The 23,772-nt window shown below is 42.8% G+C and overlaps 2 protein-coding genes and 1 pseudogene across 4 annotated transcripts in view; all 3 read right to left on the minus strand.

The window, feature by feature from the left end:
* The window catches only part of TTC28 (tetratricopeptide repeat domain 28), a 647,342-nt gene extending 634,195 nt beyond the window's left edge, over positions 1 to 13,147 (minus strand). For both annotated transcript variants that reach the window (XM_046024508.1, XM_046024507.1), the window contains exon 1: positions 12,980 to 13,147. In XM_046024508.1, the coding sequence (XP_045880464.1) occupies positions 12,980 to 13,081 (102 nt within the window). In that variant the 5' untranslated portion in view covers positions 13,082 to 13,147. The remainder of the gene's footprint in view (positions 1 to 12,979) is intronic.
* Positions 1,133 to 3,712, minus strand: LOC123954340 (annotated as a pseudogene).
* A 3,868-nt stretch (positions 13,148 to 17,015) lies between the features above and the next one.
* Positions 17,016 to 23,772, minus strand: part of CHEK2 (checkpoint kinase 2) — a 48,354-nt gene continuing 41,597 nt past the window's right edge. For both annotated transcript variants that reach the window (XM_046025827.1, XM_046025826.1), the window contains 3 exons: positions 23,411 to 23,496; positions 18,883 to 18,963; positions 17,016 to 18,065 (listed from right to left, as the gene is read on the minus strand). In XM_046025827.1, the coding sequence (XP_045881783.1) occupies positions 17,976 to 18,065; positions 18,883 to 18,963; positions 23,411 to 23,496 (257 nt within the window). In that variant the 3' untranslated portion in view covers positions 17,016 to 17,975. The remainder of the gene's footprint in view (positions 18,066 to 18,882; positions 18,964 to 23,410; positions 23,497 to 23,772) is intronic.

Here is a 23,772-nt window from a genome sequence, read left to right on the forward strand (position 1 = left end):
AAATATTTTTTCTTTTCTTTTTTTTTCAAGAAGGCTCCGTGCCCAATGTGAGGCCTGAACTCACGATCCCGAGATTAAAAGTTACATGCTCCACCAACTGAGCCAGACAGGCACCCCTTTTTATTTTATTTTCTACTTGATTTTTTTTATATTTATAGTGAGATATATTTCACATAGCATAAAATTCATCCTTTTCAAATGGGCAGCTCAGTATTTTTTTATTTATTCACAGAGTTTTATAACCATTACCACAATTCTAATATTTCCATCACTCCCAAAAGAAGCCCCATACCCAATAACAGTCATTCCCTACTCCACCTCCCCAAGTTCCTGGCAAATACTATTCCACTTACTGGATTTGCCTATCCTGAATACTTCACATAAATGGAGTAATACAATATGTGATCTTTTGTGACTGGCTTCTTTCACTCAAAATGATTTCAAGGCTCATCTATATTGTATCATATGTTAATACTTCTTTTTGAATGGCTGAATAATATTCCACTATATGAATATACCACATTTTGTTTATCCATTCAACAGTTAGTTGATACATTTATGGGTTGTTACCACATTGAAGCTATTCTGAATAATGCTGCCATTAGCATTCATGTACAAGTTTTTGTGTGGACAAATGCTTTCATTTCTCTTGGATATATACATCGGAGTAGAATTACTGTGCCATATGGCAGGCAGCTCCATGTTCAGCATTCTGAAGAAATGTCAAAGTCTCTTCCTAAATGGCTGTACCATTTTACATTCTCACCAGCAATGTATGAGGACTCCAATTTCTCTACATCCTCACCAACACTTGTTATCTCTTTTACTTTTAAGCCTTTCTAGTAGGTATGAAGTTGTTAGTTCATTGTGGTTTTCATTTGCATGTTCCAGATGACTAATACCTTTTCATGCATTTATTGGCAATTTGTACATTTTCTTTAAGAACTGTCTATTCAAACACCTTGTCCATTTTTTAATAGGTTATTTTTTTTTATCATGAGTTGTAAGAGTTCTTTATATATTCTTGACACAACTCCATTATCAATTCATGATATGCAAATATTTTCTTCCATTATGTGGGATTTCTTCACTTTTTTTTTTAACAAGGAAGCCATACTATATAAACTATTTATTAACAGATAAGGCCTACAGATTTCTTCTTGGACATACCCACAGGGCAGCCACAGTGGCTCGTGGTCTTGCTGTGCTGGCATGGGACACAAAGCCCCCAGAAGTGACAGGGCCCTCTGTGGGCTCGAATCTTCTTCATCCTAAGTCTTCATGAAGTTTGTTGTCCAGACCACTGGCCGGAACCTAGCTGTATTTTCTATCCTTCACATAATTTGGGGTTTTGGGGGTTTTTTTAAAGGTATCTTATCTTATGGAACACCTGGGTGGCTCAGTCAGTTGAGTGTCTGCCTTTGACTCGGGTCATAACCCCGCGGTCTGGGGATGGAGTCAACATGGGGCTCCCTCTGCCTGTTGCTTCCCCTGCTTGTGTGGTCACACTGTCACTCTCTCTACCTCTCTGACAAATAAATAAAATCTTTTAAAAAATTATTTATACCCCTGGGGCTAATAATACATTATATGTTTATTAAAAATTTAAAAAAAATTTAACTAAAAAATAAAAAAAATTATTTATTTGAGAAAAAGAGTATGCGTGGGGATAGTGAGAGGGACAGAGAGAATCTCAAGCAGGCACCCCATTGAGCATGGAGCCCAACAGGGGGCTTGATCTCAGGACCCTGAGATCATGACCGAAGCTGAAATCAAGAGTCCGAGGTTTAACCGGCTGAGCTACTCAGGTGCCCCTTCATTTTGTATATTCCAGAACTAGTCTGGGATCTTATACTGGTATGGATTCTGCATAATGGTAATCACACATTCCACTTCATCTTCAGGGAACTCTCCTGATCCCATGGTGAGGGCAATGTCTGCTTTCCTCAACATCACATATCTTTGCCCCACACCCTTAACTGTAATGATGGCAAAGGCTATTTTCCACTGCCCATTGATATTGGTGTTGAGTGCTCACAAAATGTGCTGGAATTCTCAGCAATCACTGAAGACAAGGCAGTGGTTCTAAGGGCAGCATGCAGGCCTCCTGTGGAAGACCTCTTTTCACTTTCTTGATGCTGTTCTTTAACACACAAAAGTTTAATGAAGTCCAATTTATCTACTTTTTCTCTTGTTGCTTGTGTTTTGGGTATTATATTTAAGAAATACCTACCTATGGGGCATCTCGCTGGCTCATTAGGTAGAACATGCAACTCTAGATTTCTGGGTAGTGAGTTCAAGCCCCACATCAGGCTCCCTGCTCAATGGGGAGTCTGCTTCTGTCCCTCTCCCTGCTCCATGTCTCTCTCTCTTGTTCTTAGATGAATAAAATGCTTAAATAAATTAATTAAATAAAAATCACTGCCTAACCCAAAGTCACAAAGGTTCACTCCTATGTTTTCCAATAAGTGTTTTATTGTTCTTGCTCTTATGTTTGGGTCTTTGACACATTCTGAGTTCACTTTTGTGTATGGTGAGAGATGAAGGTTGAAATTCATTCTCTTGCATGTGGAAATCTAGTTGTCCAGCACCATTTTTTGAGAATAGCATCTTTCCTGCACCAAATGGTCTTCACACCATTGTTGAGAATCAATTGACCATAAATATGAGGGTTTATTTCTGGACTCTCAATTCCACTGATCTATATTATTCTTATACCAGTAGGACACCTACGTGATTACTATAGTTTTATAGATTTTAAAACTGGGACGTGTGGGTGCCTGGGTGGTGCAGTAGGCTGGGCTGCTGACTATTGGTTTCAGCTCACATCGTGATCTCTGGTTCATGGGCTCGAGCCCCGCATTAGGCTCTGTGCTGAGCACAGAATCTACATAAGACTCTCCCTCTCCCTTTGCTCTTCTTCCCTACTCACACGTGCGTGCACTCTCTTTTCCTCAAAATAAATTAATTTTTAAAACAATTTTTTAATTACAAGTTTAAGTCCTCTAAATTTGTTGTTCTTTTTCAAGATTGTCTTTGGCTATTCTGGGTACCCTACACTTCCAAATGGATTTTAGAATCAGCCTGTAGATTTCTGCAAAAAAGGCAGGTGTGATTTTTTTTTTTTAAAGATTTTATTTATTTACTTGACAGACAGAGATCACAAGCAGGCAGAGAGGCAGGGAGAGAGAGAGGAGGAAGCAGGCTCCCTGCTGAGCAGAGAGCCCAATGCGGGTCTCAGGGCTGGATCCCAGGACCCTGGGATCATGACCTGAGCTGAAGGCAGAGCCTTTAACCCACTAAGCCACCCAGGCGCCCCAGGCAGGTGTGATTTTTACAGGGAATCCACTTGATCTTAGGGAAATATTGCCATCTTAATAATGTTAAGTCTTCTGGTCCATGAACATGGGATATCAAAACCAGACTTATTCTTAAAAAAAAAAAAAAAAAAAAAAACCTAGACTTATTAATATTTCAAAATTAAATTTCTTAAACTCTTCAGTGCAACTGCTAAAACAAATAACAAAAAAGTACCTGCAACCCCAAAGAACTGAATCCATTCCAGCTTTACTTGATGCTGAAGAGTTCAATCAACACAAGAAAGAAAAGTGACCCAGTTACACAGAGATCCCAACAATATTTTTTTTCCCAACAATATTTTTTAACATGTCTGCCTTTTAAATCTAACCATTACCTTCTTCTCTCTTCCCATTTTCACTTTTTACTTTTTTTTTTAAGATATTATTTATTTATTTGACAGGCACAGATCACAAGTAGGCAGAGAGGCAGGCAGAGAGAAAGGAGAAAGCAGGCTCCCCGCTGGGCAGAGAGCCTGATGCTGGGCTCCATCCCAGGCTTCTGGGATCATGACCTGAGCCGAAGGCAGAGCCACCCAGGCGCCCCTCACTTTTTACTTGGCTGATTATATTCCAATACATATTTTTCTTTTAGTCTATTCTATCATTACTTTCCCCTTCTCATCTTTCAAAAACTATTTTTCTTGTGTGTAATCTAAAAATGAGCATAATGACTTTCTATATGTATGTTTTGGCAAAATATACTATCAAGTTTAATTTGATTTTTCTTTTATGATGACTACCACCACTAGAACATAGAACAATAATCTTAGTAATTTTCATCTTCATCAAAGTGATATTCTTTATGCAATTCTATAAGTGCAATGACTATTAAAAACAAATTTTTCCACCAATTGCTGACCCAAGTCTATAGTAAGCTGAAACATTACCATGGCAATTTTTGAACTTCCACTATGGCAAACTTAGCCAATGATAGCATGGAAATGCCAAATGTATAATAATAGAATGAGAAGCCACATAAAATAAATTCACCTTCCCTTACTCAACAATCAGAACTAACCTATTTTTTTTCTCTTGCAAAATAACAACACAAAGTCAGGTTTGCTGTGTTACTTAGATCACCTACTATTTCTTAGCAATTCTGTTCTTTATCCACAAAATAGTACAAATCCTCATTATAAATCATCAATTATTTGTCAACTAGAATCTCAACAAATCACATTTCAAGTTGCTGTAAGTTACCTTTACACTATTAATCATTAAAAATAATGCCAGTCAGGGGCACCTGGCTGACACAGTCAGTAGTGCATGTGACGCTTGATCTCAGGGTCATGCGTTGAAGCCCCATACTGGGCAGAGAGCTTACCTAATTAAAAAAAAAAAAACTAAAATAATAAATGTTCTTCAGACTGAAATACCCTCCTTTAGAGGTAATACAGTCACAAAATAAAAAAGGGATTTTTTGGTAGTGGTCACAATGAGGACAATTAGAGCTATACTATCACACCTATTTCTGTCCCCCTTTTTCTGTTCTACTCTCTAGTTACTGTTACTGCCTTATTAATCTCCCAGTACCACTTCTGATCTTTAGTAAAAAGGACTAGTAAGAACACAGTATACAGAGCATAGGAAATAACAGTAAGAAAATACTAATGATAAAACAAGCCTTATATTACAGCATTAAGTAGACATTACCAATGTATAATCTAGTCAAAATATTAACTTGTATCCATTAAGTCTTCTTTTTTAAGATTTTATTTATTTATTTGACAGAGAGAGGCACAGCTAGAGAGGGAACACAAGTAGGGGGAGTAGGAGAGGGAAAAGCAGGCTTCCCATTGAGCAGGGAGTCCGATTCAGGCTCTGGGATCATGACCCTGGGACCATGACCTGAGCCAAAGGCAGATGTTTAACAACTGAGTCACCCAGGTGTCCTTGTGGGGTCTTTTTATATAGCTCCTAGTTTATAGGAAACACAAGAACAAGATAAATGATGATACCACATGAAAGCTACCTGACAAATCCAGAATATAGGATATTCTTCAGGACAACTGTTTTGGGCTCTCCAATGAGTCAGTATCATGAAAAAGGGAACTAGGCAAGATTAAAAGAGACTTACGTGACATTAATTAAGACCTGATCCTGGATTAGATACTGATTTTGACATAGAGCTTTAATTTTTTTTTTTTTTACATATAGCTTTAAATAATATTTTGAGACAGAGGTGCCCAGGTGGCTTAGTTGGTTAAGCATCTCCCTTCAGCTCAGGTCATGATCTTAGGGTTCTGGGATCAAGTCCCACATAGCGCTGCCCCCTCAGCAAGGAGTTTGCTTCTCCCTTTCCCTCTGCCCCTCCCCACTACTCATATGCTACCTCTTTCTCTAAAATAAATAAATAAAATCTTTTAAAAAAAGAATATTTTGGGATAGACTGGGAAACTGAATACTGCCTAAGCATTTAATAAGAGGAAACTACTTAAACTATTAACAGAAAAAAAAAAAGGTTTCAAAACAGTATCTATATATGTTTACCATACAAACCAGTAATCCCACTCTTAAATACTTATTCTTCATATATACATAAAACACACAAAAACTTGTATGTGAATATTCATAGTAGCTCTACTTAAAATCACCAAAGACTGGAAACCTAATGTCCATCAGCTGGTGAATAGGTAACAAACTGCAGGACACATAAAATACAGTACTCAGTAATAACAAGGAATAGCCTTCTATTACTTCTACTGACTGTGGTGGTGAGCTCACAGCTGTATACATCTGTCAGAACTCACATATTATAACAGAAAAGTATGGGCGAGGTCTAAGGCCAAATGTTGATATATGCATGCAGTCACAATTTCTGTATTGCCTTGGACCTCTGAGGAATAGATCTTAGCAAAATGAAAAGGCTTACTGACTTTGACTCAGTGGTATAAAGTTCAATATATCTGAGATACACAAACTCAAGTTATTTGTAAATTGATCATGAATGTCCCTCAATCAAGGTGTAACTTTTATGTTGTTCTCTTTGTTATTGTTTTGAACTAAAAATGAAGAATAATTCTTGGGGAAAAAAAGAACTCACATAAGTATACATTTAAAATCTATAAATTTGGGGGCACCTGGGTGGCTCAGTGGGTTAAAGCCTTTGCCTTCAGCTCAGGTCATGATCCCAGTGTCCTGGGATCGAGCCCCATATTGGGCTGTCTGCTCAGTGGGGAGACTGCTTCCCCCTCTCTCTCTGCCAGCCTCTCTGCCTACTGTGATCTCTCTCTCCCTGTTAAATAAATAAATAAATCTTAAAAAAATAAAAATAAAATCTGTAAATTTTATTATATGCAAATGATATCTAAATAAAGACAATTTTTAAAGACATTTTGTGCATTTTTATCTTGTCTTAGTTAAAATACCTATGTACATCTGTATATGTGTGTATAAGTATTGTTAGATAGAAAGATGCCCAGAAGAAGTTCCAGGAAGATATGAATTAAGGGATTAATAATAGTCATCCCCATATTGGTAATGTTATGCGGTGGGTTTTTTAAATAATATGTGTACGTGCAGTTTTCATAATAAAAGGTTTTTGGGTTTTTTTTTTTAAGATTTTATCTATTTGTCAGAGAGAGAGCACCAGGAGGCAGAAGGAATGGCAGGCAGAGGGAGAAGCAGGCTCCTCACTGAGCAAGGAGCCTGAGGCAGGGCTTGATCCCAGGATCCTAGGATCAAGACCTGAGCACAAGGCAGATGAGTCACCCAGTGCCCCTAAAAGGGGTTTTTTAAACAAAGATCAACTTTGATTTAAAATTTTCTTATAGACCTATCAGTGAGTTATCAATCTATGGGTTTGTGGGTTACAAAACTAATTATATTTGTGAGTTTGAAGGTAAGTTTTTAATGTCAAAATAATATTTACAAGGTAAACAATTATTCTCCTTGGATCATAGTGAATATACATTCAATGAATACATTATATTCCAAGTATCAAATTTGGATTATACTGAGTCTCTGGTTTCCTCCCATATAAAACAGCAATCTACTCTGGCTACTAAAGAAACACCACAGTAAGAGTAAAATATTAAGCTTAAACATCAGGTTTTGGCTCTAACAGAGTTTTTTTTAAAAAGTAATCATTCAAAATAAATAAGAATTATAACTAGCAAATTCAATGGAAAAAGTATTGCTTCTGCTTTTAGTTAGTTAATAAAAGAACAGCACACTAATAAGAATTATGGGGTAAAAACAAACAGCTTTGAGTTACATTTTTTTTTTAATTTATTTATTTGAGGGGGGGGCACAGCAGAGGGAGAGAGACAGTCTTCAGCAGACTCCACATTGAGTGTAGAGCCTAACATGGGGCTCAATCTCAGGACCCTGAGATCATGGCCAAAATCAAGTCAGATGCTTAACTGAGTGGGCCTTTCAGGCGCCCCCACAGTTCTATTATTTTTAGTAATACTCACGAATGCACTGTCAAATACCCTATACAGTAACCTGGATTTAGCGGGCTTTTACAATACAATCATGTGGTGTAAGAGACTTTCACTATTTCTCAAGCTCTCACAGGGATGTCTTATCCTAGCAGTGAGAGCCTCCATTTTTGATTGCACCTCATTAATAGCTTTTTTGATTTCAACTTGGTTAGATTTTAGTTCTTTAATTTCTCCAGAAAGGGCTTTAATATCTCCAGAGAGGGTTTCTCTAATATCTTCCATGCCTTTTTCGAGCCCGGCTAGAATGTTCAGAATCGTCATTCTGAACTCTTGATCTGACATATTACCAATGTCTGTGTTGATTAGGTCCCTAGCCTTCGGTACTGTCTCTTGTTCTTTTGTTTGTGGTGATTTTTTCCGCCTTGTCATTTTGTCCAGATAAGAGGATATGAAGGAGCAAATAAACTACTAAAAGGGTGGCAAAGACCCCAGAAAAATGCGCTGTAACCAAATCAGAAGAGACCCCTAATTGTGGGGGGGGGGAGAAAGGGGATAAAAACAGGTTCTTTCAGAAAGTGGTTGATTTTCTGTTTCTAGAGTTGCTGTTCTTCTTCTATTCGCTCTAGCGTTGGATTTGTAGGTGTTTGCAATGTTTAGATAAGCTATTGAGCTGATCTCCTGCTACCTGATGTAGTCTCAGGCTGCTACTTCTCTGCCATCTTGACTCCTCCCTCACAGGGATGTCTTAGATCACAGAAAAGTAATGGAGACAGGAAGAGGTTTGAGGTTTTTGCTTGTGGCTTTTCTTTGTGGGTTTTGGGTTTAAGGGAGGGTGGATTTGTCTCTGCTTTAAGGTTTGTTTGTTTGTGGGGTTTTTTTGGTTTTGTTTGTTTGGATTTGGTGTTTTGTTTGCTTTTTATTTTTTGGTCTGCTTTTAAATGGAGTTATTTAGTAAAAGAAGAGAAACAACAAATATCAAATCCCCACCACATGTAAGGTGTTGTTCTTAATATCTATCAACATTTTCTTTAATAGTTCTTTGGGATGGATATTACTGTCCAATTATACATACAAGAACACTGAGATGCATAACAGTTAAGAATTGTCAAAACTCATACAACTGGTAAGTAGCAGAGCCAAAACCTAGAAACTTGAACAGACTACCACTAAATGATGAGATTAAAAGATTTATCCAAAACTCAACTATATTTCTTCCACAGACTAACAATGAACTAGTGATAAATAATGGCAATATGAAATTTTAAAAAACAGTTCCTTGTGGAATAGCATCACATAAAATAAGATACTTAGGAATAAATTTTTGAAAGAAGTGCAAGCCTTAGACCTGAAAACTCCAAACACCACTGAAAGGACAGATTAAACACACTCTCTATAAAAATCCCAGCTAATTTTTGACAAAAACTTAAAATCTGATCCTAAAATCCATATGTAAGGGACTGAAAAAAGCCAAAACACCTTGGAAAAAAAAAAAAAGCTACAGGACTTATATTTAATTTCAAAACCTATTACAGAGCTACTATAATCAAATACTGTAGTACTGGCATAAGGAGAGACAAGAGGATAGAATTAAGAGTCCAAAAATAAAACCTAACATATAGTCAGCTGGGTTTCAAGAGGGTACAAAGACCATTCAATGGGATACAAACAATCCTTTCAATATATAGTGCTGGGACAACTGGATTACCACATGCAAAAGAATGAATTGGGTCATAACCTTACACCACATACAAAAATTAACTCAAAATGGATCAACAACCTAAATATAAGGGCTAAAAAACAGAAAATTCTTAAAAGAAAGCACAGGAATAAATCTTTATGACCTTGGACTTCACAGTGGATTCTTAGCCATGACACCAAAAGCATGAACAACAAAAGAAAAAACAGGGGACGCCTGGGTGGCTCAGTTGGTTGAGCGGCTGCCTTCGGCTCGGGTCATGATCCCAGCATCCTGGGATCGAGTCCCGCATGGGGCTCCTTGCTCGGCGGGGAGCCTGCTTCGCCCTCTCTGTCTGCCTGCAACTCTGTCTGCCTGTGCTTGCTCTCTCTCTCTCTCTCTAACAAATAAATAAAATCTTTAAAAAAAAAAAAAAAGAAAAAAAAAGAAAAAACAGATAAACTGGACAGCATCACAAAACTTTTTTTTTTTTTTGCAACAAAGAACATTATCAAAAAAGTTTCAAAAGACATCATAGAGGAGAAATTAGTTGTAAATCATATGTCTGACTAGGTTTTAGTATCCAGAATGTTTTAAATAACTCCTACAACTCAATATAAGACAGATAACCCAGTTAAAAAATGGACCTAAAATACAAGCAAAGGATTTTAATACACATTTCCCCAAAGAAGATACACAAATGGCCAATAAGCACCAAAAATATCCCCAACATCATTTGTCAACAGGGAAATGTAAATCAAAATTGCAGTGAGATACCATTTTATACCTACTAGGATGGCTAAAGTTAAAAAAAAAAAGACAATAACTTAAAAAAAAAAGTATTGGCAAGGACGTAGAGAAACTGGAACCCTCATACTTTGTTCGTAGGCATGTAAAACAATGTAGTACCTTAGGAACAGTCTGTCAGCTCCACAAAAGATTTAAAAAGTTTCCATATGACCCAACAATTAGGATATGCCCAAGAAAAATTAAAACATATGTCCATACTAAAACTTATACATAAATGTTCATAGAAGCATTATTCATAATAACCAAAAAGTGGGGGAAAAAACCCCTACATGTCTATCAAGAAATAAATGGATACACAAGTGGCACCTGGGCAGCTCAGTCGATTAAGCATCTGACTGCAGCTCAGGTTATGATCTTGGGGTCCTAGGGTTAAGCCCTGCGTTGGACTCCTCACTCAGCGGTGAGGGGAGAGAGGGTTCTTCTTGTCCCTCTGCCCCTCCCCCTGCTCCTATTCCATCTCTCTTTCTCTCTCTCTCAAATAAATAAATAAATAAATACTTTCTTAAAAATGGATAAGCAAATTGTGGTATATCCATTCAATGGAATATTACCCAGTAATAAAAAGGAATGAAGTACTTACACATGCTACAACATGGATGAGCCTTACAAAATCACTGAGCTAAGTGAAAGAAACCAGACTACATACTGCAAGATAACAACACATGAACTGTCCAGAATAATAAAATTTGTAGAGACAAAGTAGGTATTGCCAGCAGCTGGGATAAAGGTGAACAAGGAATGCTAATGTGTATGTTATTTCTTTGAAATATGATGAAAATGCTCTAAAAGCAGATAATGGTCATGTTGGACATATAGTGAGTATTCACTATAAACCATGAAATTGTACACTGAAACAGCTGATTTTATGGTAGGTGAACAAAACTAGGTTTGTTTTGTTTTCTTTTTTAAGACACTTTAAAAAAGACAGTGATGGAAATGTAACATACTGCGCTGTGACTATAGTTAATATTGAATGGTATATTTGAAAGTTGTTAAGAGTAGCTCTTGAAAGTTTTCATCATAAGAAATTGTAACTATGCAAGATGAGAGATGTTAACTAGACTTATTGCAGTGATCATTTTGCAATACATACAAATACGAAGTCATTATGTGCTAGACCTGAAACTAATGTTGTATATCAATTGTATCCCAAAAAAAAGAATTTTTTAAAAATCCACAAAAAATATCCATATAAACTGCAAACATGACACACCTAATAAAGCATCTAATTCTTCCATTTTTCTTCAGAGCCAATCCTAACTTCTAAATCTTGTCTTTCTATATATTTACATTTTTCCAGTCAAAAAAAGAGAAATGAAATCAACTACTGAAATTCAAAAAAAAAAAAAAAATGAAAAAACAGCCCCTGAAATATCAAATAACTTTCAAACAATTCTATTTTAGCACTGACTCTGAGCTAAACATAAATCTCAATTTCAAAATGTTACATGAAAACTACAAATACACAAGTCTAAGCAAATTGCCAACTTTTCTGAATAAACAGTAATTCAGATTTGCTTTGATAAAACATAAATATTTACCTGCCTCAAAGGAACAAAATCCTATAAGCCTAGTGTTCCCAAATGATGAAGAGAAAGAAGCATGCATTTTTTATTCAGGTTTTGTTTTAGAATTAATTTTAACCTAGCTAGTGTATACATAGTTGATGGTTTATACTAAACAATGTATACTCTGATTTTGCCTAAAACGTACTGAAAATATGGCAATATAAACAGTCACAGTCACAGAAGTTAAGTTGGGACCAGAGAAAAATCACATTTTACAGTAAATCCGACAGAGATACTAATCTCAAAAGCTCCTGAAAATGTCTCAATAACTTCTATTTTGGAAACCCTCTAAGTTATTCAGTCTTCTTACAAATACTGAATGACCATCTACCATGTGCCAAGCCCTGCGCCTGCTACCAGGATGCCATGGTGAGCTATAAACAGAACAGGTCCCCCCATCGCTGGAACTTTACTCTAAAATAGTGCCTTTCGAATCTGCCTGATCATAACAACTTGAGAGTCTGTTAAAAATTCGAAATCAGTTCCTCTGCCTTGGAGAGTCTGAGTCTGTGGCCCTGGGAAGAACTGTGACGCCAGTATTTTTTATCGAGCTACAGATTATTCCTATGCCTGGGCAGTTTCGAGAGCCAAATCCTCAGGGCCATCCCATCTCACCCTCTGAGAGCCACACCTCCAAAGTCCATTTTGCTCAGCATCCTTCACCCTGACCGATACCCCAAAGACACTGCGAAGTTGGAGTGGATGTCAAGCATTCCAAAATCACCGTGCTGAGCCAAAGCCAGACTTGGTTCCTTCCACGGACCGACAGATTACTCCTTTTGATTCCACCTGGGGCTGTCTGCACCTGAGTCTCTCAGGGCAGTGCCGACACCTGTCTCCAAGCGGCTGCCATCTATCTCTCCCGTGGGTCCAGAACAGGGGAGCCGCCGCCCCGCGGAGGCGAAGGCAACAGATGAGACATGGTGCGCATTAGGCGCCGACTGTATACCGCCCCCCCTCCCCGCGCGCGCGCGCGTACACACACTCTATCCGAAACCGAGCGGGGCAGGCGGCAGACCGAATCCCGCCTCTGAGCGGCGCGAGGCGGGACAGCTAGAACCCTGACTGTGGGGCGGGTTCCGTCTCGCGGACGCTCGTCAGCCACCGAGGCCCGGCCCGGCTCGCACCGACGGAGTTTCACAAAGAAAGTCTCCCGGCCCGCGCCCCTCACGCACTCACCGGCGCCGGCGCCGGCGGCGACTCTGGCTCCCGCCGCCTACGATTCCGTGCCGGGGTCACCCCCGGGGTTGGCTCGGGCGCCGGCGGCGGCGACTGCTCCATCCCCGCGGGGCCCGGGCCGCGTCCGCCTCGAGCTAACGGTCCCGCCAGCTAGGCGCGCGCGCCGGCCCCGCGCGCCATGTTCCCGCCGTACCGCGCGCCGCCGCGGCAACCCACAGCACCCCCCCCAACAACCGCGCACGCGCGCACTCGCCGCACCAGCTCCCCGCGCGCCTCCGCGGGTCCCCCCAACCGCGCAAGCGCGCACTCGCCGCGCCCCTTCCCCGCGCGCCCCGCCTCGCGCCCTCCGGAGCCGGCCGCTGTTCCCGGCGTCGCGCCCACCCCCTCCGCACCCGTCCGGCCTAACTGGAGAGCTCGCCGTTCTGGACTTGGCGCCACCGCCTGCCGCACTGCGGACGACCCCCGGGCAGGCCCCTGTCACCTTCCCCGCGTTGCCCCATATTCTTCACAGGTCACGCCGGCCTTGCGGCGAAGGTCTGAGCCAGGAGGTAATTACCCCCAAGAAGTGCCAGGGGAAGAACGCTGCTAAGGTGATGAGATCCCTGTCATGAAAGTGTGCAAGCACGTGCGCAGGAGTGAGTGGCACAGTGAATGCCCATGTCCCTGGGACAGCCAGACTCAGTGGAGAACCTGAGTTCGAGTACCATATCTCCACTAACCTTTGCGTGATTAAGGTCAGGTCTCTGGGAGCCTGTCTCTCCTTAATCAGGAAGGCCAATAACTAAGGGATGTTGGGAGGACTCAAGGAAACAATCCGGATGGTGTCAGCACAGCTCCTAGTACTCCTAGTACTCACTGAGTACTCACTGAGTACTAGAAGACCAAATAAGTTTTCTGTACTGGTTAAAACCAAGGGCTCTAAAGAGGGGAAATCTCAGTTCGAGTCTGGCATCCACCTCTTGCAAACTGGGAAACCTTTAACAGGTCACTTGACCAAAGCAGAGTGCCTTAATTTCTAAGTCAGCAAACGGGAGAGTGGCAGAAATACCTCACAGGGTTGAGGTGAGCCTTCAGAGATGAATGTCCCTTGAGCACGCCTGGTAGCACCATGCTTTCCAGGCTCCGCTGTATAATTCTGGCCCTTTCCTTCCAAGACTCCTAAAAGTTTAATGAAAGGGGCTCTGCTCCCAAACTCTGTGGTATAATTAGCTGGGAGGGTTCACTCAACCTTTCCATTCTCTGCCCCAAACCTCTCTGAAAACCCTGAAGTTGGCAGAAAAACAACAGCATCAAATGTTTTTCCCTACTAGAAAAAAATCTCCAAGGGTCTCTTGGAGTTTGTAACTGTTTGAATTTATTAATTTGACCTTTTCCAGATACTAGTGACAATAATAATAATTCAACCTGGAGTTTAAAAAAAGGAACAAATTGAAAAGTCTCAGGACGGTAGCTCACTTCAGGCATAGCTGGATCCAGGTGCTCAGTGACCTGTAGCTTGGTCTTTTTCACCTCCACTTCCCTTTCTAATGACTTCTCATGCAGCACTCTCCAGCGTCCTGGCGGCACCCAGCTCATATCTGACCAGGAAAAAAGGAGCTGTTTGCCAATAATTCCAGCCAGTCTCAGGGCTGACTTTCATTGCAATTATTTAAGTCCCTACTTGAGCCAATCACAGCAAAACTGGCCAAACCTGGCTATACTGAGCACCTCTAGGAAGGGGATGAGGTCCAGGGTGAGTGGGAGGAGATAGAGATATATTCCCCAGAAAAATAACGATGCAATTATCTACAAGAAGCATCAGCTGAGGACAAGCACAAATAAAAGGTGCCCACTGCACCATTACCCAGGCATGCAGCAGGTCAACCACAGAACATGCCCGTTTCTGCAGAAGGGTGTGGCAGTTACTTCAGGCTGGGAAAATACCCCCTCACCTCTGCTCCCACCATCCACCCAGTCCTGGCATTTCCCAAATGTTAGGTCAAAGGCATCTCAATTACCTGCCCATCTAGTGTGTGCCCACGCCCCCCAGAAACTGAAGAGATTATATTACATCCCTGCTCAAGAATTTTCCGTGGCTCCCTCCAGCTACTTTTGTGGTCCTCCCACCTTTAAGGATGGAAGCCAACATTGATAGATCCCTTATCCCATGCCAGGCACTTTAAACGACCTTCCCCCATTCGATCTTCACAAACACCATATGAGGCTGGTATTCTTATTGCACTTTATAGATAAGGACATAAAAGCTCGGCAATTTCAAAGCCAAAGTCAGGAAGTGCAGAGAGCTCAGATTGGCACAATATTGTTTTTACCACCAATGTTGCCATCCCAGCTCCATTTGTCCGTGTTTCAAAGTCCTGGGCCCACCTCCAGGCAGGAGGCCAATGGGAAGAGCTCCACCAGGGAAGGAACCCCTTGGTACCCTCCCCTTCAGCTTCCATAGTTGAGAGGGCAGGCAGACATTTAGTTTTACCATCTCCCCCTTCCCCCCTTAACTTCATGGGATAAGGAAAAAGAACTGCCTCAAAAGAAAACTGGAGTGAGGTCAGGAAGAAGTGGATGCTGGGTGGCTCCAAATAAGCAGTGACATCTTATTGATGAGTATGTTAGTTTCCTATGGCCTCTATAACAAATTACCACAAACTGGGTGGCTTAACATAAATTTTTCTTATATAATTTTATAGTTCAGAAGTCTGAAATCATTTCCACTAGTGAAAGTCAAGGTGTAAAGGACTGATCCCTTCAGGAGAGACTCTGTGGGGAGAATCCATTTCCTTGTCTTTTTTCAGCTTCTCATGGCTGCCTGTATCCCTTGGCTTGTGGCCCCTTCCTCCCTCTTCAAAGCAGCTCACTCCATTCTCTTTTAACTCTCATTCTTTCTGTGTGTGTGTCCCTCTCAGAAAACACTGTGATGACACACCCGCCCCAGAAACATTCTGGGACCCACCCAGAAAAGACAGGATAATTTTCCTATCTCAGGATCCTTAACTCAATCATATCTGCAAAGTCTCTTTTGCCACGTAAAGGAACATATTCATATTCTGGGGATGAGGATGAGGTCATCTTTGGGAGCCATTAGCCTGTCTACTATGGTCGGAATAATCAGAAGGAGCAAACAAAGTGCTCTGGAAACAGAGAAGAGCTGGCTGGCTCTGTCCCAAGAAGGGAAAAATGCCCTAAGAAACCACAGCCTTCACATTAAATATGCAAATGAGCTAAAAACCCATCTAACTTGGCAATCTCCGCCTCACTCTTTTAAATATGCAAACCACTTTAATCCCAATCTAGCCCCTCCAACCCCCCTGCCACACACACCAGGCCAGCCAAGCCTCAGAATGCTTGCACACCCTTCTAATGGAAATTGCCAACCACCACCCAACTGCCCATGGCAACAGCTGTGTGCCCCAAGGCCCTGGTTGGCTCATCAGTGGCATCAGAACCAAGGCATTCAACTCATGGAAAGACCAGTGAGCTACAATGTGGCCCACTATCAACCAGCCAAAGATAAAAAAAGAAGCAAAATCAGCGGGTCAGAAAGAGACAAGGGGAACCAAGCATTCTAACTGCCTGGGCTCCAGATGGATGCCAGGCCCAGACATCTATAACCTTGAAACAAATCCCCTTTCTCATCAAGTAATCTGAATGAGCTTCTGTTCCTTGCCACCAAGGTGTCCCAACTTACACATATCATGGGGCTGTACCCTCTTATAATACTTGAACACACCGCATTCAGGATTTAAATATCGGTCTCTTGTGAGTTTTGTCAATGTGAGCCAGCAATCTTGAGCCTGACTGTGTATGAACCTGAGAAAATGAGGAATATTAAGAGTCAGAAAGACCTGAGTTGGGTCCTACCTCTGCCACTTGTTGTGTGACACTGACCAAGTCAACTTACTCCTTCCTCCTGGGCTCCTCACCAACAACAGCAGGGCAGTCAAAGGACTTATACCATAGCATCACTGTGAAACTGGACAAGGCCAGCCAAGGGAAGGGCTTTATTCAGGGTCTCCTTGGTCACTGTTGGCTCAACAAGAAATGCCCACATGCCTCATTTTCATTTCCAAAATCCAAACAGCTTTGAAACCTGAGAGTCATCCATAACTCCTTTGACAGGACAGAAGTGACCTGAACTGACACAAGGCACTTACTGTCTTCTCTCTTTTAACTCTTTTATTGTATTTGCTGTAAGAGTATTTACAGTGCTTAGTTATAGGACTCTACTGGCCATTACAGATAACAGAGTTGATGTGCCATGGAGCCTTCTTAAAAACCAGGAAAATTTCAGGGCGCCTGGGTGGCTCAGTGGGTTAAGCCTCTGCCTTCAGCTCAGGTCATGATCCCAGGGTCCTGGAATGGAGCCCTGCATCAGGCTCTCTGCTCAGCAGGGAGCCTGCTTCCCCCTCGCTCTCTCTGTGCTGCTCTGCCTACTTGTGATCTCTCTCTGTCAAAGAAATAAATAAAATCTTTAAAAGAAAAAAAAAAACAACAGGAAAATTTCACATGACAACTTTTTTGGTCCGATGGTTTCAGCGACGATGGACCTGTATCTTTATGCAGGTGAGGGTGAGAACTTAAAACTGGTCTGTGATATATGGTACCAAGGTACCTCTCATCTCATTAGGACTTTGTGGTGACCAGCCAGGCTCTACAGACTCCACCCCAACCTGCAGCTTTCTAAAGGGTCTTTCAAATGCACCTTGCCCAGGCTGAGACCAGGGCTACCCAGCTGGTTCCAGCCAACGTAGAGCGCCAGACAAAAAGCACAAAACTGCAAATACACAAAAAAGGCATGCCACCAAAGAGCCCATCATCAAGCAAAAAGCACAAAGCCCACGTTCCACTAGGTTTGGGATTGTGTATTGATGATCGTGAAAAAGCAACCTTCCCCACAATTACAATACACTATAAAACAAAAACATAAACAAAACAAAACAAAAACAGATTTAAAGAAAATGGCAGCAGGGTTCGGGAAGGCAAGTTCCTTTCATGTCCAACCAGTTCACGACACAGCAGCACACACAGCCAGACGCTTTGTGGTGTCAGCATCCTCTGCTTCTCCTTCAAGAAGCCGCTTTCGGCTCGTGGAAGGCTGGAAGTAAAAAGGGAGAAATGTTCAAAGAAAACCACTGGCTCTAAGATTATCAAAGTGTTCCACTGTGCTGACAGTAAACCTGGAGCATTTCACGTGAAGCTTCTAGGGCCAAGAATTAGGAGTCGTCCCCCCCTTGACATCTGAATCCGCACCAAACGTGCCCAGACTCAGACATGTTTATTCAAGGACATTTCTCTCCTTTGTGGCTTCAGACCACTTAATGTATACTGAAAGGACGCAGCATAAACACCTTCCCTCCTCTCTGGCATCTCCTCCGAAATTATGAAGTTCAAAGGGACTACAATACCTCTTGCTGGGAGCCCCAGATCTTGCTCTTTTGTGGAAAGATCATCTTTTTTGTTTTTTTCCCCATGTATAAAATTTCAAGGGGACAGTGGGAAGGAGAGTATAATTCATCAAAAGAAGGCAGAATAGGAATGAACAGATATTAACTAATCCTAACAAAGAACCTTGGAGGAATAAAATTATAATCAATAATCAACCACTTGCCCAGATTTTAAATTTCCAACAACTTTCAATTTGAACTTCTAATAGAGTCTTCCAATTTGCCTTGCAGGAGACCTCTTGAGTGACAATCTCCGGCTGTGTTTCTTTAATGCATTCAACTCACTCATCCTTATTAAGTCTTCTAAGGGCACTAGGGCAGATGGAGTGGAAACAAAGTATCTACTACATTATTCCAAAAAAATATTAAGCAACTGCTACTAAAGAGACCTTTTGAGCTCATCATCCTTGCTCATGAGCTCTCTCTTTAAAACTGAGCCTACATTTAACAACCATCATCTGGAAATACCTGGGCTGGGGCTTGGGGTAGAGACATCGACTTATTTTCTTCAAAAAGTAAATTCTGAAATTTTCTCTTCATGTCCTCATCCTGTGAAGAAATAAAAAGAAAAGAGAAAAAACCTCAGTAGACTGTGTCTGAAGGAAAGAAAGCTCCTAAAAAGACAGGGCTAGGTTGGCCCAGGAAAGAGGAAAGCGGGAAAGGACACCCAATCTGTCCACCAAAAGGCACACTCTTGCTGAGGCTCCAGAAGGTAATGGGCCATGTGCTCCACAGCTCTGTCTTCTGGGAGGAGTCTAATCAGTCAGTGGACACCGGCTGAATCACATCCACATGCCTCAGAGCTCTCAGTGGATTAGGGAGAACCACAGACGTTAGCAGTCAAAAGACTTTCAGAACCAGCATCCCAGATCCTGAGAAAGGGGAATCAGGAAGTCAGAGGCTGGGACTGGCTCAGTCCTGACCCTTTAGAGGGTCTGAGAGCAGACCCTATAAAGCTCCTCAAACCTTTCCAGGAGGTGTCCGCTCCTCATGCCAACAATAAGACCATTTATTGGGGCCTCCCTAACAAAGCAACCCAGCACCCCAGAAAATTCTCCCAGCAAATACTACACAAGTCACAATATTGAAGCTCACAATATTCCAGAGCTAAAGAGAAAGGAGGACAGATGAACAGACCACAGCATTACAGATGGTTTGTGCTGCTAGAGGGAGAAGGGGGAGTGGAGGGTGCAAGTGCACACACAGAACTCCTGCCCAGATGTCTATGAGGGCAATTCCCACCTCCGTGAGTGTTACTTCCACAGGGTTTAAGGACTGTGTCTGGGAATCCTGAAAAGTAACCTGGTGCAACTCTCTCCATCTTCAGAAAGGTGAAACATCCATGACTAGGATGGAGCCAGCTAGAAGCCCAGCTCAGCCACTCAAAAGTAGCATGGGGACAAGACAGACCCACAGCAGCCTGATTCCAAGGCCCCATGAACCCTCCCACCCAACCCCCTCCCGTTCCTCCTGCTAAGCCAAGAGCACCTCGGTAGGTGGGGCAGAGGACATAGGAGTGAAGGCCTCCAACATTCAGCAGTGGGCTACATACAGAAAAATTACAGTGCTCGAGAATTAACTCACCTGTTCTGTATCTAGCAGCTGAATCACCTGCTTCCGACACACTGTTTACTGAGGCACTCAGGGCAGCGCCCCCACTGCCCATTCTGAGAGCACCACCTTCATCTGGATTCCGCTCCACAATCTCCAATAGGATCTTACTTCCTACTCCATGCCACTCTCACAACTCCTTCCCCTCTTTCCCCCTATTCCCACTCACAGTCCCCACCAGGAATGCCCTCCTTGACATCCTGCCCATCCACCTCACCCACCGCTGTCATTCACTCAGTTTACAAATACTTCCTGAGCAGCCTTAGGTGCCAGGCACCGTAAAACGCACAGGGGCCTCCATCTAGAGGGACTGAAAATGAGGTCCACCCGTGGTGACTAAACTATGTCCACTTCTGCCCCCTACATTCAAATGTTGAAATAGTAACCCCCAGTGACCATGTGGAGACAGGGCCTTTGAAGGGGCAATTAAGTTAAAACGAGGCTATTAGGGTGGGGTTCCAATCCAGTATGGTTGGTGTTCCTCACAAGAAGAGAAAGAGACGCCAGGCATGTGAGCACAGAGAAAAGGCCATGTGAGGACAGGGAGAAGACAGCCATCTGCAAGGCAAGGAGAGATGCCTCAGGAGAAACCAAATATGTGCCAACACCTTGAAATCGCGACTTCTAGCCTCCAAAACTGTGAGGAAATAAACTTCTGTTGTTTAAGCCACCCCGTCTGCGGTATTTTGTTACAGCGGCTCTAGCAAACTAATTCACCCATGTCAGCCCCAGGCCACTCAGCCTTTAGAACCTCTTCATACTGTGTGAACCCATGAGTACCTGAAACCCAATGGACCGTGGCCCTGTCTCACTCTGAGGGTCCCCCCATGCTCTACACCTACCCCTACTGCCACGCGTATCCCACTGTGCTGTGATGACTATGGTCGGGGCGGGCCCCCACCCTGACTGTCAGCTCCCCAAGCCAAGGACATATCTTTCTCTTCTTTGCATTCCCAGTACCTAAGTGTTGACACATGAGCTCAATAACTGTCCTTGAAAGAATGAACGCAAAGAAACAAACCCACACAGCAACACACTGGACGGCAGCTCTACTATACAGCCAGAACCGCCCAGAAGCCCAATTAGGCCTACATTTAACACAAATCATTGGGGCAGCTGGGTGGCTCAGTTGGTAAAGCATCTGACTCTTGATTTCAGCTCAGGTCATGATCTCAGGGTCGTGAGATCAAGCTCGGCATCAGACTCCATGAGTCTGCTTCTCCCTCTCTGGCGGATCCTCCCCCGCTCGTGTGCGCTTGCTCTCTCTCGCTCTCTCTCTCAAATAAATAAAATCTTAAAAAAAAAAATAACTGGGCACCTGGGTGGCTCAGGCGTTAAGCGTCTGCCTTCAGCTCAGGTCATGATCCCAGGGTCCTGGGATCCAGTCCCACATTGGGCTCCCTGCTCGGCGGGGAGCCTGCTTCTCCCACTCCTACTCCCCGTTTGTGTTCCCTCTCTCTGTCAAATAAATAAAATCTTTAAAAAATAATAATAATAAATTAACAATAATTAGCAATAATATGGAAAAGGCTCTCATTATATACCACAGGTAACAATGTGCATCTGCAAACACCTTCCTTGGAGATGTCTACAATCTATTAAAACATTTACATTGTAAAATGCCTCAAAGGCAAGCCAGAAGGAGTTCTCCATTTCAGAAAGTGAATATGAAGTGCCAAAGAGTGGATGTTATGGGGTGTCATGGGATCACATAAAGGATGTTCCCCAAACCAACACAGTTAAGAGAAGACAGACTGGAATTCACATTCCAAACACTCAGTCCAGGGTCAGACCCACAAAGCCATTTGGCTTCTTCAAAAGCACTGAAATTTCCCAAAATAAAACCTAAGCTATCACTAGCAGATAAGTAATGCGGGCAGTGTCTGCATTCCTGTCCTCACTCTGTGTTCCCTCCACCTTCTGCAGCAAAAACAGAATGTGGACAACAGTTTTCCAGTGAGACCTCTGGGGAGCACTGAACTTCACCTTTTCCTCGGTCGTTAGTAACAGTTTTCTTTTGAGACAAACAGAACAAGAAAAATAGGTTAGGCACGTTCGTAAATTGTGGGCAGCTACAAACTCAGTTCCCTGGCCTAACTGGCAAGCTACATCCTAACCCCCCCCCCCCAGCCCCACCCCCCACAACAAGACCAGCACAGCTCCTGCACCTCCACATCTGGCCCCAAAAGTTTCCCTATTAGGGCACATCAAAAGAGCCAAGAGGCATGTTTTTCTTTTTCATCAAAATTAAATCCCCACATGCAAAGGCACCCTTGTTTCCAAATTCCTTTTCTCCAGGGTCCTGCTGTTTCAAATCTGTGTGGTCTACTAAGTGCTAAATCATCTGACAGATTTCTTCTGGGGGGAGACTGCTGTTTCTAGGGCAATAGCCCAAACAAATGTATCTACTTTTTTTTTTTCTTTTCTTTTAAGGATTTGTTGTTTTCAACCTGAGCTGGCCTGAGCAAAACCGATAGGTATGGAGAGCTGGAAGAGAGAAAGAATAGGGACAGTCTTCCCAGAGTCCCACAAGCACAATACTGAGACTGGATGGCCCGGAGGAGTTTCTGGACCAGTAATCCCCAGAGCACTTGAGCCTTGAGCTCAAGCTAGCTGGTTAAGTTCCCCATCCCCACAGGAAACAGACCAAATGGAAATCAACAAAAACGGGTACGGCTGTACTGAGTGGAACGGCACTTCAAAGAAGGCCTGACATCCGTCAGAAAACCTGTCCCATACTGTAGCTAGTTCTAAAACCAAAGAAGTCCACCAAAACCACAAAGGACTTCTAAGTCTGACAGCTAGAATGAGGTCAGAGTATAATCCAGTAACAGCCACAACAGGGACACAGAGATAATACAGACTGGAAAGGTGCAGTGACAGTCTGCACTCATGGCCTGTTTACTCACCAGAAATAAGCGGGACCCTGTATGCCCACTTAGACTTAAGAAAGAGCACCCCTTCCCCCCAGAGAAGCTGCCCTCCTCCTCTTCCCCCTGCTCCCCTGACTTAAGGCCGAGGACAGCTGGGAGGAAGTCCATCCCACCTGTCTGAGGGAAGAGGCTGGCACAGGTGGGAGTGGCAGTGGAGGTTCTGAGCTAGAACCATTTCTCAAGGTACCACCGCCAAACTGCAGACTTGGGGAACCCAAGTGGGACTCGGAAAGGCCAGTGAGCTGTCCTGGCCTTCCAGAAACCACAAGTTAAGTTGAAAAGGTTGCACCCAAAGACACGCCTATGCTCATGACCCATATACACACAGAAACATACCCTAGACACGTAAGGTGCACTAAACAGTCTCAACAAAGCAAACATGTTTCCAACTTCTTCCTTTATCCTTCAGGTCCCCACATAGTTCATGCTAGCAAATGCTGTCCCACACCCACCTGAAGCCACGGGTGTCTTAGAGCTTCTTCTGTCGTAAAACGCACCTTTGGATCCACTATCAATAACTTCTTGACAAGGTCCAGAGCTAAAGCAATAAGATAATCAAATATCAAATCTTAGTGGAAAGGGAAGATACATTAAATCAGCAAAATTAAAGTATGCCAGAATCACAGGCCAACATCCAAAGAGAGGGAGGGGCTGATGTCACTGCAAGTCAACAGATGTGGTGTCCAGGGTCCCCCACCCCCACCCCCCAGTCCTTCTCACTCTGTATTCAGAGCTCTCAGAAAACACCAGGAATGACCATAATGCCCCCGTCTCTCCTTGTTCACACATCACCACCTCTTCAACTCTCCCTGTT

This window comes from Meles meles, chromosome 12 (genome assembly GCF_922984935.1).
Source record: "Meles meles chromosome 12, mMelMel3.1 paternal haplotype, whole genome shotgun sequence".
Lineage (NCBI taxonomy): Eukaryota > Metazoa > Chordata > Mammalia > Carnivora > Mustelidae > Meles > Meles meles.